Source organism: Tinamus guttatus, unplaced genomic scaffold (assembly GCF_059628265.1).
Source record: "Tinamus guttatus ecotype Peru unplaced genomic scaffold, ASM5962826v1 Tinamus_guttatus_pri_ptg000525l, whole genome shotgun sequence".
Classification (NCBI taxonomy): Eukaryota; Metazoa; Chordata; class Aves; order Tinamiformes; family Tinamidae; genus Tinamus; species Tinamus guttatus.
This window is the reverse complement of record NW_028289059.1, coordinates 498,656-512,959: the sequence shown is the minus strand read 5'-3', so window position 1 is coordinate 512,959 and position 14,304 is coordinate 498,656. Positions and strand designations below refer to the sequence as shown.

At 37.4% G+C, this 14,304-nt stretch overlaps 1 protein-coding gene across 1 annotated transcript in view; it reads right to left on the bottom strand.

Annotated features, from left to right (window-relative positions):
• Positions 1-14,304, bottom strand: part of LAMA2 (laminin subunit alpha 2) — a 336,063-nt gene that overhangs the window by 129,629 nt on the left and 192,130 nt on the right. Inside the window, exons 16-18 of the mRNA XM_088533890.1 lie at positions 13,909-14,022; positions 7,496-7,623; positions 1,998-2,084 (exon numbers count right to left, since the gene is read on the bottom strand). Of these exons, the coding sequence (XP_088390016.1) occupies positions 1,998-2,084; positions 7,496-7,623; positions 13,909-14,022 (329 nt within the window). The remainder of the gene's footprint in view (positions 1-1,997; positions 2,085-7,495; positions 7,624-13,908; positions 14,023-14,304) is intronic.

Genomic DNA, 14,304 nt, shown 5'->3' with positions numbered 1-14,304 from the left:
TCACAGCTACAAAGCTACAGGATGATTATTTGCAGCAGGATGTTGCTATTCAGCAGGGAGTAATCCCTGAGGCTATAGCCATGCTTTTCTCTTGCCTTGTGAAAGTTTTCTTATGGGCAGCTCATTTAATCATCTCTCTCTCATGTATTCTCTGCTGTTTAATCAGGTGTGAGTTCACACCATATTCTCTCCTCCCTTATCTATGTCCTGATCTATTAACTTCCACTCATAAAACTTGCAGGATCAATTATCTTTGAGACCCCCTATCCTTCTGTCAAATTTGGTTCAAATTGACCTACAAGTTCAAATGTCACCATGAGCAGCCAGCCAGACATGCACAAAATGATCACACTAGTCTCATTTCCTTAGGAAATCAGGCTAAAAATCCAAGCTTGCCACTTATTTGGATTCCACCCTATGGCATCTACAGTCTGCTCTCCACTCAGAAATAGTACGTGTTGCTAATGGAAGCTGTCAATGACCCTACATTGACAAACTGCCACCAAAGTGCTCTTGATGAGATTTATTCCTACCGTCATTAACTTTACAGCCCACTAGCTGAAAGGAGGGTGATGACTTCCAAGACAGACAGGAAAAGACAGGCAGAAATAACACTCAGCAGGAGCACGCTCAGTGATGATGGGTGAAACAGGTGACAGCCTGCACTCTTGCTTTAGGACAGATATAGCAGATAAGAGGATTTAAAAGGAAGCAGCTGTAACATAAATGGAGGAAACACAACGTATGGCCAGCTTCCTACCTTCCTGATTGGCTCTTCCTAGTACTTCATTCCTACTCTTCCCCACCCCAGCCTGAATATCTTAACAGTCTTCAGTAGCCTTGTGTCTCTTAGGGGTTAGGCTGGAAAACGCTGCAAGTAGCTCATGGAACTGCCAAATGGCAGAAGCCTCCTGAGAAACAGAAGTGCCTGTAGGGAGGCTGGTCACCTGGCTCCTGAAAAAGGGTCATCTGCAGTGTCACAAGGGATCAGTGTCTCAGCAAATGCTGAAGCATCATAACCTCCACGCAGCTAGCGGAGGTCCCATGGCATGTTGGCCGCTCTTTAAAGCTGTTCCATGCGTGTGAAATCCTTTGGGAGAGGAAGGAGTACAGACAGTGATGGTATCACTTGTCTGCATACCCTCCCCTCCCGTGCAAGAGAGTTCCCATGAGCTTTGCATCAGCACTTACTGCTGGGCTCCCAGTTCACTTAAATTCTAACTGTGACCCTTTCGGAATAGTAGGACATAAAAAGAAAGGTGGGGTCATTGCTGGTGGGAAGTTTCCTTATTAAAGCATCTTTCAGAGCTGTCATAGACAAAGACAGTATAGACCTGAATTTTTTATTTCTCTTTTTGTCTAGGTAGTAGTGAGCTTTATGAAATACATCTTGAATCTCGCTATGTATTTGACAAATACAGAATACCTTCTTAGGTCCCCCAAAACTTAGGTTGTCCTACTTGCTAAATAAAGACTGACATAAAACTAGAAGCAATAAAAAATGTAAAATTTTGTTTTAAAAAATTAAAACCAACAAATAACTTACTGCAAGAACTATACTCATATAGTATTGACTTTTCAAAAAGAGAGAACAGTAGTTTATTGAAAAACTGATTCATCATGCTCCAAACACTCAAATGATAAAAGAGAAAAAATAGTTACAAAAATCTCAAAAGGCGCACAGAAAAGCTAGAAAGTCATTTAAAGTAAAGGGTTCTTACCTCTCAGCAAATGCTTCTTTGAAGCTGTGCTCTTATGAGAATGCAATAAAACAAACACTTTTTGGTATACATGGTATATATGGAAACAAGGATCAGAACTATAGAAACATGCAAGCACATGTACATCAGAGGAGGATGTACAGGAATTTCTCCAGTAAGTTTCAGAACACAGGGATGGGGAAAAGAGGGGGAGGTAATAAAAAGGTAAGAGCAGTTCCATGTGACCAGCGCTTATGTTTCAGGTCTCAAATGGTTAAAAGCATGGTGCTTGCTTACCTTTCACAGCGTGGTCCCACGTACCCAACTGGGCATTCGTCACATACTAATCCATGACTTCGGTCAAAGTGGCATGTCGGGCTAAAGCTGTGTTGTTGATATTGGGCAAGAAGTGGGACAAGGAGGAAACATAAAGAAAAGATTATTAGCAGCATAGTTCTGTTCCCACTTTGTAGAGCATTAATTTGCAAAATAGTGTCCGGGAAGAGTGCTTCTGGTCTAGCATATGAGGCTTAAGTTGACTCCAGCAAACAGAATTTGGATTGACTTTGCTATTTCTGCTGACACTGAATATAGTGGAATGGATGGCAGCATCCCAATAAGCCTGTTATTCTGGGATGCCAGCCTGCCGCCGAGAGGTCCGTATACCATTAAAAAGGCAGGAATGTACAGCTGGTTGGTTGTGCCCCGGAGGGCCTGGCAAAACAGTCTATGCCGTAATATAGCCCCTAAATAAAGCTCTCCACAGGACAAGCGATTTAAAAACTCAATTACGTCTGTGCGGAGACGACTGGGAAAGGAACCGGAGAGCAAGAAAGGGGAGGAGCAAAAAGAAAAATCTGGTGCAGCTTCCCAGAGAATGCACTGGAGTAAATCGAGTGGCAAAGACCTAAAGCAACAGGCCAGGCAGTCACAGTGAAGTTTAAGAATAGCTTGCAGAGTAGAAAGCTTTAGCACTTTGCTATGCTTTGCTTATTTTAGCTGTGATTTTACAAACACAGGCACCGCAGTATTTGCGAGCTTCACCTCTTGATGCCTCAATTTAACTCCTAGCTGTGCTCTTTGCTTTTTAGCATTTTACTGTTTGTAATTTTTTTCCCTTAATGCACTTTGAAAAGGAAACCTCCTGACAGAAAGACAAACAATTCAGAAGAGGAAATCTATTCTATCATTTGGAAGTGCTCATCAGAGAGAGAGAAATATGAGCAAAGGAGAGGAGGTGCACAGCTGGGCAATCTGCCTGAAAATAAAGCACCTGTCTATGAAAACAACTTATCTTTCATAGCCAGCAAAACAGAACTTGAGAAGGAATATAACTGGTTTTGCAAAGAAAGTATATCTATAGTATAAAAATGCTGGAAAAATAACAAATAGAAATGATTTGACCTTGGATAAAATAAAGCGGCTTATGTGAAGAAGGTTTCTGGAAAATAATAGACACTGTGGGACCCGGAAGGGCTTAATAAGGGTTATATAACATGGTTGTCTGCTGGTGACTATACTCCATTACTCAGTAGTCATCCATCTTACAAACCGACTTCAGTTATTCCTTCCTTTGTTTCTGTTAAAGTTTCACAGACCCTGTATCTGTCACAAGATAAGTTATCCTGCAGATATCTGAGAAATCACTAAGAAAAGTGTGGGCAGGTCAAATCTGTCAACATCCTCTTTCCCATAAGGATTATATTTGTGTTATTTTTAAGTATCTTTCAATTAAAAACATGACACAGGAGCATATGAGGAGCAGTTGAAGAAATAAAAAAGATCATTCTGCTTTAAAATCACAAGGAAACAGTTTTAAATTACAGTTGAACATAATCAGCAGCACCTACTTTTCAAGTAGGATCCTGTTGTCAGTCCTAAGAGCTTTTTCATAAGAGCTAAATGGGAAACTTTAATGGAAATAGTATCACAGTTCACTGAAGTGTTGCACTAGAGCTCAGAATTCAATTGTATCTGTAATAACTAAGTACTTATTATTACTAAGCAATAACAATTAATACCAAATTTTTTGCTTTTTAAGGGTTATGCTCAGATCCAGTGTCCTTTGAGTCTGCTTTCTCCAGCAAAAGAAATGCGTGATAGCAGGGTGAGTATCTTCTAGTGATTCAGAATCTCCTTACTTGTGATAAATTCTAATGAATGGTGTGTATTTATTAGGCAAAACAAGCTTCAAAGCAGCCTTCGCTAATCATCATTGTTCTTTTCACAGTTCTTACAAGACTGCTCCATGTTCTGACTGGTGTTAATGTGGATAGTTGGCATAGGTGTATATATAGTACAGGTTTATAAATTCTGCGAGAAAGGACTTTAGAAAGGCTTGCAAGTACTTTATAGAAAATATATTTTTGAAATAATTACAGATTTGTAACTTTATATAAAGTTACAAGAAAGTGTTAGGCATTTTGAAACCAAACATATTTCCTGGTTCACATGTGACCTTTTTAGTAGTGTCTTTTCCAGGCTGAATAAGATGTGTACTAGCTACCATTTCCAATGATACAACATTCTTGTTACGGTCTTCATTACTCAAATTTACCACTACATCAAAATTATGCTGTAATTATCTCAGTCATCTATATTTGGTAGGAAGGAATACACATTAGTACATCTGCTAATTTATTTGAAAGAAAAAAAAAAGTTTATATGAAACTCGTTAAAGATTGTTAGAACAGTTTGTAAGTGATGAATTTATGAGAAGAGATAATACAACAGTCAACATGCATTACATATGCTGTTTATAACATGGGTATTGAGCTCATTTGGATCACAAAAGTTCAGATGCAGTGATATTTTCAAAAAGAGGAAAATGTAGCGCCAGATCTAGAAAAGAAGCCCAGGAAATTTAATAATGTTTTCCCGATTTTTCCCAGACTTCTTTTGTGATATATGGCATGTAACATGACTGTTGTGCCTAATGCAGTTTCACAACTGACTTAAGCCATTGCATATGGAAACTGTTGCCGTAAGGAGCCAGGAGAGGGGACGAGCTGCAGCTCACCATGCTTAAGCGAACCATGAAAGTCCATCACTACCACATTTCCAAAATGTGGTAGAACAGTTCTCCTCTACCCTAGATTGCACTGTAAAGGAAAAACAAACAAACAAAAACACTAACAGACTAGCTGGTGCTGCAAGAACAGTGATGGGAACCATTATAAACATCATAAAGCATAAGAATGCTATTGAAGATAATAGTGATCTCATATATCTTAGGTATGCATTATAGGGACAATATTCTGCGGGCATCTGTGCCTAGTGTAAAGCTTAGGGACCTAGGGATGCCCAGACACACCACCTTAGGAATAAAATATTCCAGAAATTAGAACCTCTTAGAAGCTAATGTTGAAACACAGGAAGTTCCACCTTCACATGAGGTAGAACTTCTTTCCTGCGAGGGTGACAGAGCCCTGGAATAGGCTGCCCAGAGAGGTTATGGAGCCTCCTTCTCCGGAGATCTTCCAAACCTACCCGGATGCCACCCTGTGCCACGTGTCCCCTCTAGGTGTCCCTGCTGGAGCAGGGGGGTTGGACTAGATGATCTCTAGAGGTCCTTTCCAACCTTAAGCATTCTGTGATTCTGTGATTCAAAGACGGATTTTTTTTTTTTAATATGATGTTAATGGTATGTCTGGCAAACTTGGTCCACAGTGATACATGTATTTGAAAATGCAGGAGCAGAACAGGTATTTTTCGGTATAGGAATCATTTGGAGAAGAAGTTTGGTAGGAGGAAGGTCATACTACATCTGTATGTTGATATAAACTTGGAAATTTCTTAGTCTTTCACCTGAAGGTTGTGTGAAAGAATACAGGTTGTTTACAGACACTATCCCCAGCATACCCAACCGAATTGACAACTGATAGTTATGTTTAAATTGATACAGCAATAAGGATGAAAAATGAGTATTTTAACTCATATTCTCATGTCAGAGAACACATTTACTCCTGTATCAGTTTCTTCTTTTTCCTCATAAAACACATTTAATAGTTGTTCTAGAATTGTGAAGGAGGAACTTGAGTTTTACAATAAACTTCTACAAAGCTTGAGGACATTGCTCACAGTTTTTCCTTTGCCCCTTTGGAAATACGGAGATATTATATAGTTCCAATCAGAGATAAATTCCACAGTTCAGTAATATACTCCATTTTTGCTTTGGACCTAACATTTTTCAAGAAAATTTAATATTAAAAAGAAAATCTTCTGGGCAGTTTCAAAAAAGAAAGTAACACAGCCAGAAACCTGATGAATACATAATAGAGGTCTCCAGGCATTTTGCCAATAAAAGCCTAAATCCAATCTGTTTGGCTTGGTTTGTTGCACATCTGCACAAGATATAAATACGGCAGTATTTTTTCTGATAAGTCATTAGAGTTCTTCAACAAGAGGAAGAGAATTCACTAGCTATGCGGTGAAATGCTAGGCATGCAAAAGCAGTGACAACTGCAGGGGAACCATGCCTGCGCAGCAGAGTTAAGCCCATGTATTTTGAATGAAATCGTGTGTACCGAACAACAGTAACAGGAAGGAGCCCATCCCACAACCTCCTGAATTTCCTGATTTTAAGTGGTCAGGATAAGGAAAGGATTGGTTAATGAAATTTTAATGGGGAACAACGCCAGCGTAGCCTGTTGTTGGCCTGAACTAGCCAAGGGCAAGATGCTGGTTTTCTGTGGCCAAAGTTAGCATGCTGCTGTACAAGTGGTGTTCTCTTTACTCGAACAGGCCCATATTCTGAAATCCTTGTATGAACTAATGATGGGTCTTTTCAGAAGAGAGGCATGTCCAATTTACGAATGGAATTGGGGTAAGCATTAGTGATCACTGCAAGCATGACAGACATGTTCTCATGGATCCTGATCCTCCTCTAAAATCATTTGCTACATTGCAGCCCAAGCCCCCTCCTCTGCATAACCTAGACACATGCTGCTTGCTCGAGGACTCCTACCTAAGGCATCCTGGATGGCATAAACCAAATATGCTAACTCAAACTGATACGCAGAAATTTGAATTAAGCATCTGTACAAGAAAAGATGATCAGCAGGCAAGATCTGCATTTTTTTCCTTCAACCACATTATGCCATAGGATTTTGGTATTCTTATTTTCCAGACACTAACTGCCAAGATAACCAGTTTAAAATGTGCAAACCATTTGTTCTGTTATGTTACAGGCAGTTAAGCAGCACAGACAGCTTTTTGCAATGAATGGAACATTGTTTGTTCTTAGATCACAGTTTTGATTAACTCTCCACTTTTTTAATTAATAAAATTTGTAGTGCTGAGTCTGAGATATGCTGCTGAAATATTTTGATTTGCAAGATAGGAGGATGAATTCAGACTCCAAACAAATCAACATTACCACTGAAAGGTGATAGGAAAAAAAGAAAAATTAAAGCAGAAAAATTAGACTACTATTTGGTCAATATAAAGGGGTTCTAAATATCATTCCTTACATACATATGTATTAAAAAAAATCGAACTTGTAACTTAAATTTTAAATCAAAAACTATCCTGCAAAGAGAGGCAGAAAAAGCTAACATTGATAACACTGTTGATTAAAACGTAGAAATTCCGTCTACCCTATTCTCAACTATCTTTTGTTCTTTGCCTCTCAGCCTGCACTCTGTACAATTATAAATTAAAAATACAATTTTATATTGCAAAATTATTATTTGCTTAAAAAACAAAAGACCTCTTACATACATGCAAAAGAATCAATTACAAGAATATGATTTACTAAGTGAAGAAGTACAAAAAACAATTAATCTGCATCTTACTTGTTTGAAGGTATGTTTAACGGACAAGCACACGGGTGACAGTCTTCAGCTGTCCCTTTAGTAGGATCTCCATAGAAACCAGGAAGGCATCTATCACAATATGAACCACCTGTGTTGTGTTTGCAGTTCTGAATAGAAGATGGGAAATACATGATGAAAATCATTTCAAATTCACAATTAGAGAATTTACATATGGAAAAGTCCTTAAGGTCATCTTCTAGCTTGTTCTCTCATAAGCCTTCAACACATATTTTAGTATTCTGCTGCTCTGTTGAGAACTAGGTCTGGAGGCTAACTCTAACAATTGGTGCTTCATTGACATCAGGCATTTCTGTTCTTTTGGACTTCTTTTCTGTGCAAATCAAAAAGAGTATTTAACTGCAGTCCTTTACCATGCCAGTATGCAACTACAACATTATTGTTGCAATTTGTTTGAAGGAAGCCACCCTTTAGAGCAGCATAAAACTGGGTTATTGAAAAAGAATAGTCTTGAAAAAGACAATGTGTTTTGAAAAATAGCTACAGGTTTCAGATGCTCATTTTGGAAATACAGCTCAGACTGTATAATTTATAAGAAATTTTTATTACATTTCACATCTATCTGTCCTAACCCATTTTACAAAGTATATGACTGTCAGTATACTAAATATATTTGCGAACAACACCAAAGCTTGAAATGTTTATTTAATACCTATTTGCTAGAATATGGCCCAGATTATATTTTATGGGTAGAGAACAAGGATGAATATAAGGCCCTATCCAACAATTTCTGTTTCTGTTTTTGACTGACCTTCAAAATACTAGAGACAGTTTATTTAAACATATTAAGCATCCCAAGTAGCCCATAAATACACAGCAGTAGATCTACATGTCAAATGACATTGTATTTATATAACCTTTGGCTTGAACTCAAATTAACCAAACTCTGGCTTTTTGCCAGAATCTGAATTGGTCCTCCAAGAATAAGCTTCACATGACGACTTATAGAGGTCTGCAAAGTCTTAAAGAATATTATAATCTCTACACATTCTTTTTCCCCTTAGGATTTATAATCCTAAATAAAATTTTGGATTTACAAATCCTAAATCATTTGGATCCACCACAGGCTCAGTAAATTAGGTTTTTGGCTTAAAGTCCTCTGTTTTGTTTCCCATATTTTTAGTACATCAACCTATTCCATTCACCACAATTTTTGCTTTCACCTCAGTCAGTGTGAAGGCAGAGAAAGCAGCAGAGATGGTTTCAGCCTTGATGGGCTCAGGTACAGACTGAGAAACTGGATGCCAAATGAAAAAGGTCAACATGAAAGCTGTAAGTGACTATATTTAGTGGTAGTGATGAGTGCTGGGAGTTGTTTAAATCTCATTTAGACCACAGGTAACCTCCATATCAAATCCATTATCTTGGTTTCACCCTATATTTTTGCCCAGGCTGATAGTTCAGAATTCTTGATGTTTTCTAATGTGTGTAGGTGTTTTGAAACTGGTGATTTAATTAAAAATATTTCACAAATCACTTTAAAACTGTTTTCTCATTTACAAAGCAACTACTTGGCAGCTAGTCATGCACAGGCTACTGAATGATATTTAATAGTATTACTGCCTTAAAAATGCGACATCTTTTTTCAGTCAAGGATAAAGAAAACAGAACTATCCTAAGAAACTGTTATGTTTTCTTCAGGATTTTCCAGGGTTACAATAATTTGCATGAAGGTTTTTATGCTGTGTTGTGCAGAGCCAATACCATGCATTTAGGCACTTGAATAAGCACAATACACTTGCAGTCATAAGCACTCTAAAGTGAAATGCACCTAGAAATGTCTCTAGAAATGTTTACTTACAGAGGGTACATTCATATTGCCTGTGTATACAATAAACATATTTTTGGAATAAAAGCATTAGTCACAGTATTACATTTCACATAGTCAGTACGTCGTGAGAGTTTACCAACTATTTGGGACCTCTAGTCAAATAAGATTACGGCTATAGAGACTTCAGCTGGGTTAAATCTACCTCATTAGGTCATTTAAGTCCATTTGATTCTTTTACTTCAAGTACTAATATTGAAAAAAGATTCTACAAGCTATGCTTAACTGTAACTGGGAGCATTGGGATATGCTTTTAAAAGAAGACGTGACAAAAATAATTTCAATATTTCAAAAGAAAACCCCTTAACAGTTCAACTTTTTTAAAGCATCATGTCAAATTATTTGTACTTTATCTGAAAAATAATGGATTCTTCTTTTGTGTTAAGTTTAGCTTTAAATATTCTCAGACATATCTTAATGTTTTTCAAGAATATGAATTGCTTATATGTCAAGGATGTTATTAAAGTGATGGGAGCTAACCCTATTCTAAAGCAATGCATCTCTTAGAATGGAATTTGCAGCTGCTATTTGTCTAAGAAAAAAACCCTTCAATTTTGTAAGAAATTCACATTATAAAGAGCTGACCTTCTCTTTGATGAATTTAATTTATTTCTTAAAAGTCTTAACACTAGCCATTTCTCTGTAAAGCTTCTAACTCTTCTTAGCCTAGACCGCTGTATCTACTTACTTCCTCACCACGCGTGAATAAATTTAATAATAATAATAATAATAAAAACCACTTGGATACTGTGACAAAATCTGAATGTATGTTGAATGGTGCATATATTAGAGTTCAGCTGAAAGATAATAATCAGTGCGGTCCTGCGTATGTCTCCCTGAGCAAGAATTTTATAGATCAAAACAGCCTTCCACACTGGCCAGTCAGGAGGTTTCAGGACAAAGAAGAATTATGTAGTGAACAGATGTGACATAATGTGCCTGTTCCCTTCTATGTGATGCATTAAACTTTATACTCATTTGCCAAATTTACAGAGCAACTTAAGCACTCAAATAGATGAGTTAACAGCCCTTCTAAATATTTTATCATTAGCTATGAAAAATGTGTGTTTCCTTTCAGCTACGGGTCTAATCTCAGTTTGAAACTTGCCAAATGTATGGCTCCAGAGCATCAAAGGTTTTGAGCATCATCTAGTTTAAGCAATGTCTAATTGCACTGACATTATTTTTTACAATATCCTTAAGCACATGAACTTTTCATTTGATGCCTATATGAACATTTAATTTGCTTTTTTTGGGTTGTGAGATTGCATATAAAGAAGATCATGATCCATTGTCCCTAAACTGCTTAGTACACTGTGTTTGTTTGTGTCAAACAAACTGAATAAACAGGACTGTAAAGACCAGAGAACTACTATGACATGTGTTTTCATCAAGCATTTTATGCACGGATCAGACTTCTCTGTCCAAAGATTTAATTCCTGATGTCCTGAAGGGTGCCTTCCACCAATTCCTACTGAGCCAACCCATCAATCTTGGAAGAAAGCAAATGAACAGCTATATGTCCAGTATCAAGGAACCCTAAACTCAAGACTGAAACACATATCTGCTTGGCATACAGCTGAGTGCATATGAACATATAAAGATACAGTATAAATAGAAGACTAGAGGTGAAAATAAAACTTTAATCAGGGAATATGACTGACTCCAAGAAAGTATCTTTGGCATGCTAACGCCCTTCTTCAGGGTATCTGTCACAGAGAAAGTTAGGGAAGTTGCTAAGATGAAGCTGGTTCAAGCAAGTGGAAGGCTATGCCTTATCTGCCTGGCTTAGCACATTGCCAGGTCCCTTGGCCAGACAACTGCAGTGCCCCTCTGGGAGTGCGCCCATGCTCTTCTCTCATTTTCAAACTACTGTAACACCAAGACTACAGAGACAATTCCCTTGCCTGGTGTTACAGATGCTTTGCATGTTTTTCACCTGTGGTATAGCCTATATTGTACCCCACTGACCCTGACATTGGCCTCAAGCTACATGGTATATGCTGTTTATAAATATATGTAAGAAAAAAATATATAAGAACAAAATACAAAATGGAGGTCACTGGGGACTATCCATTTACCACTTTGAACACATCCTGGGCAAGGGAATTATCTCGTTTTTTAAGGATCTATCATTAGGAACATAACACATTACAATGAAAGAAACAACATGGAGTGTTTTTGCTCTTCACAAGGACTAGGTTTAACCAGCCTCTTAAAGCTACGGTAAAGCTATATGTGTACAACTACAAAAGAGCATTTCTGTATGTTGGAACTTGCCCTATGTACCAAAGCAGTTATCACATACATCACAATGGTAATGAGAATGATATATCATGCAGCTCTCCATTTGGCTGCTGCGGGGATCAAAAGGCTTTGCAGGTTATTGCGAGATGTGCGTTAGAAATGAGCATTTTATACAGGCCTATGTTGCAGCAGATGATCTGAGCTTTTATCATAAGTCAAAAACATATTTCAGCCGCTTTTCAACTACATTTCAAAGCTAAGGAAGAGTAAAAAGAACTATCATATCAGTAAATTAGGTGCCTAAATTGTCTGTTGTATTACTGAAAAAACACCATGAATAATAATAAGGAGGCCAAAAGGCTGTGTAAACCTCAATAGAAAGAATGCCTTTGATGTGAGACATTTCTCTTTTTGAGCATTCAGAGTTCTCTCTCTTTCACTTCAAAAGGCTTATGATCCAAATTGAGTAGCAGACTTTAATAGTCTGCATGGATACTAACCAATTTAACTTCACTTACAGTGTTTCAAAGTAAGCTGCAAGAGAACGCCAAACTGCTTTTTAAGCAACCTGTCCTCCTCCTCTTTACAGAATGACCTAGTATAAGCTCAGACAGAACATGAGAAGTACAGAATAAATGCATGATAACCTATTTAGAAAAAAAGCACATATTGTGGTGTTACTCACTTCAAGTGGTTATTCTCAACTTTCTTTTTAGTGCTGGTGGTTATTTTACACTAGCATCCCTTGACATCAGATTGGGGACCCCTACTAACCAGTCAATAGTTCGTATAAGCCAAAAAGAGCAAAAGTATTGCAGTATGTAGTATGTGGGCACTACAGTCTGAGCCCTCCCTCATGTTGCAGGGTGGTGTTGGAGAGAAAAATAAAGAGGGAACCTCCTTGTGCAAGGGCTAAGACCCGAAGGCAAAGAAGTTGTTTCAGAACTCTGACTATCCACCTCTAAGCCTAGTCTGTAGCTGTGATATACCTTAAACAGTATTCTGCCTTTCTTTTCTGTTAACAGATTTTATCCCACACTGATCTTATAGACATCATAGCTCAAGGCCACAATCATTAATATAATAAATTCTTTCTTTGTCAAGAGAGACAAATCCATATTAGCCTAGTGGTGAATATTTTCATCACATATAAGTGAGGGATTCAAAACGTGACTGTCATGTCATACATAGATTTTTCATCCTAGGTACTTCTTTAAAGCTTACTGTATAATTAAATTGAGAATCATTTTAAGCTTCTATTCATGAAAAAGCAATCTGAAAAATTCACTGATTCACATATTAAGGATATCTTGTTTTGTACTACAATGCAATTAAACATCTTGTACAGGGAAAACAGGAAGACCAGTGATAATTCTAAATACCAAATTACAATGTAAAAAGCTTGAATTTTCATTTTGGACTTTTCCCAGCAGCTTTTTCTTAAGGAAATAAAAGGGAACATTTAGAAACACGCACAATACAGAGTCTGCTTGAAATTCTACAGGGAAATGAGAGTATGATATCCCACTACACTGGCACTGTCTCAAATTATGTTTCTGCAAGACTAATGAAATGAGAAATGTTGTTTCAAGCTTCATGCCATGTCAGACAATATAAAACTAAAATGCCCTTGAGTTAATTAGAGCAGTCTATTCAGCATAATTCACCCATTCCAAAAACTACTGAATGGGCTGGAAATAGTGGTGTGCTGGTAGGCTTGCTATGGATAATATCATGGATTTAATTGGTGAATTAGTAGATAACTATATAATATCTCCATATCCTGTAAGAAAAAAAACAAAAGTTGATTTAGCCCTAATCATATACTTCTAGTATTTTTTAAATTGTGATTTATTAAGCATTTCTTCAAGATTTACTAGGAAGGTAGATGAAGGAAGCCATTAAAAATATCTTCATGACACACTGGAACAGATTTTACAAAGTTACCTACCACATACTATCAATCGAATGAATACACTGCAGGGAGGGGGAGAGAGATCTTGTATGGAAAATCATTGATATGTTTTGCTGCATGTAATGTTTTATGCTACTGATATTGTTTCAAAGTGTAAATCTTATGTGAATGAAAATTTCCCTTTGTTTAACAGCAGAAGCTCTCATATCTTGGTATGAGGGGATCCTTAACTTCAGCACTAGTTCAACAAAAGGTCGGTTTTGTCAATCACTGCTTTTTCTCCTTGAATATGCTGAGTCCCAGAGGTGGCTAATTCAATTACATCAATATATCAAACCAGTGCTGGCCATGTCCATCGGATTTCTTATGAGCAGTTACACTTACCAGGCATTCTCCTGTGATATCATCACACAATTCTGCGTGACCAAAGCATGTACATGGTTCACAGACTCCACCAAAAATCGTGCCGTTCACACGCCTGTGTAAAGGCCAGCAGGACTGCAAGGAAGATAACAAATTAGCTGAAAAGTTAAATGCCGGTTGGAACTAACAAAAAAATAAAATTTTCAAAGTTTTACTAAATTTGATACTTGCACACCCAAAAGTACTTGTTAAAGGACTAGAAATACCAATATTTCTCTAGAAAACTGTATTTTCTGACACTAAGGCTTTGCACTGACCTTAGCTTTATTGGCAGGTGTGAGACTAGAAGAAGCCTTAACTTGATCATTCTTCTGAAATGGTAAAATAAAGCAGAGAAATGAAGAATTGAAATATGAC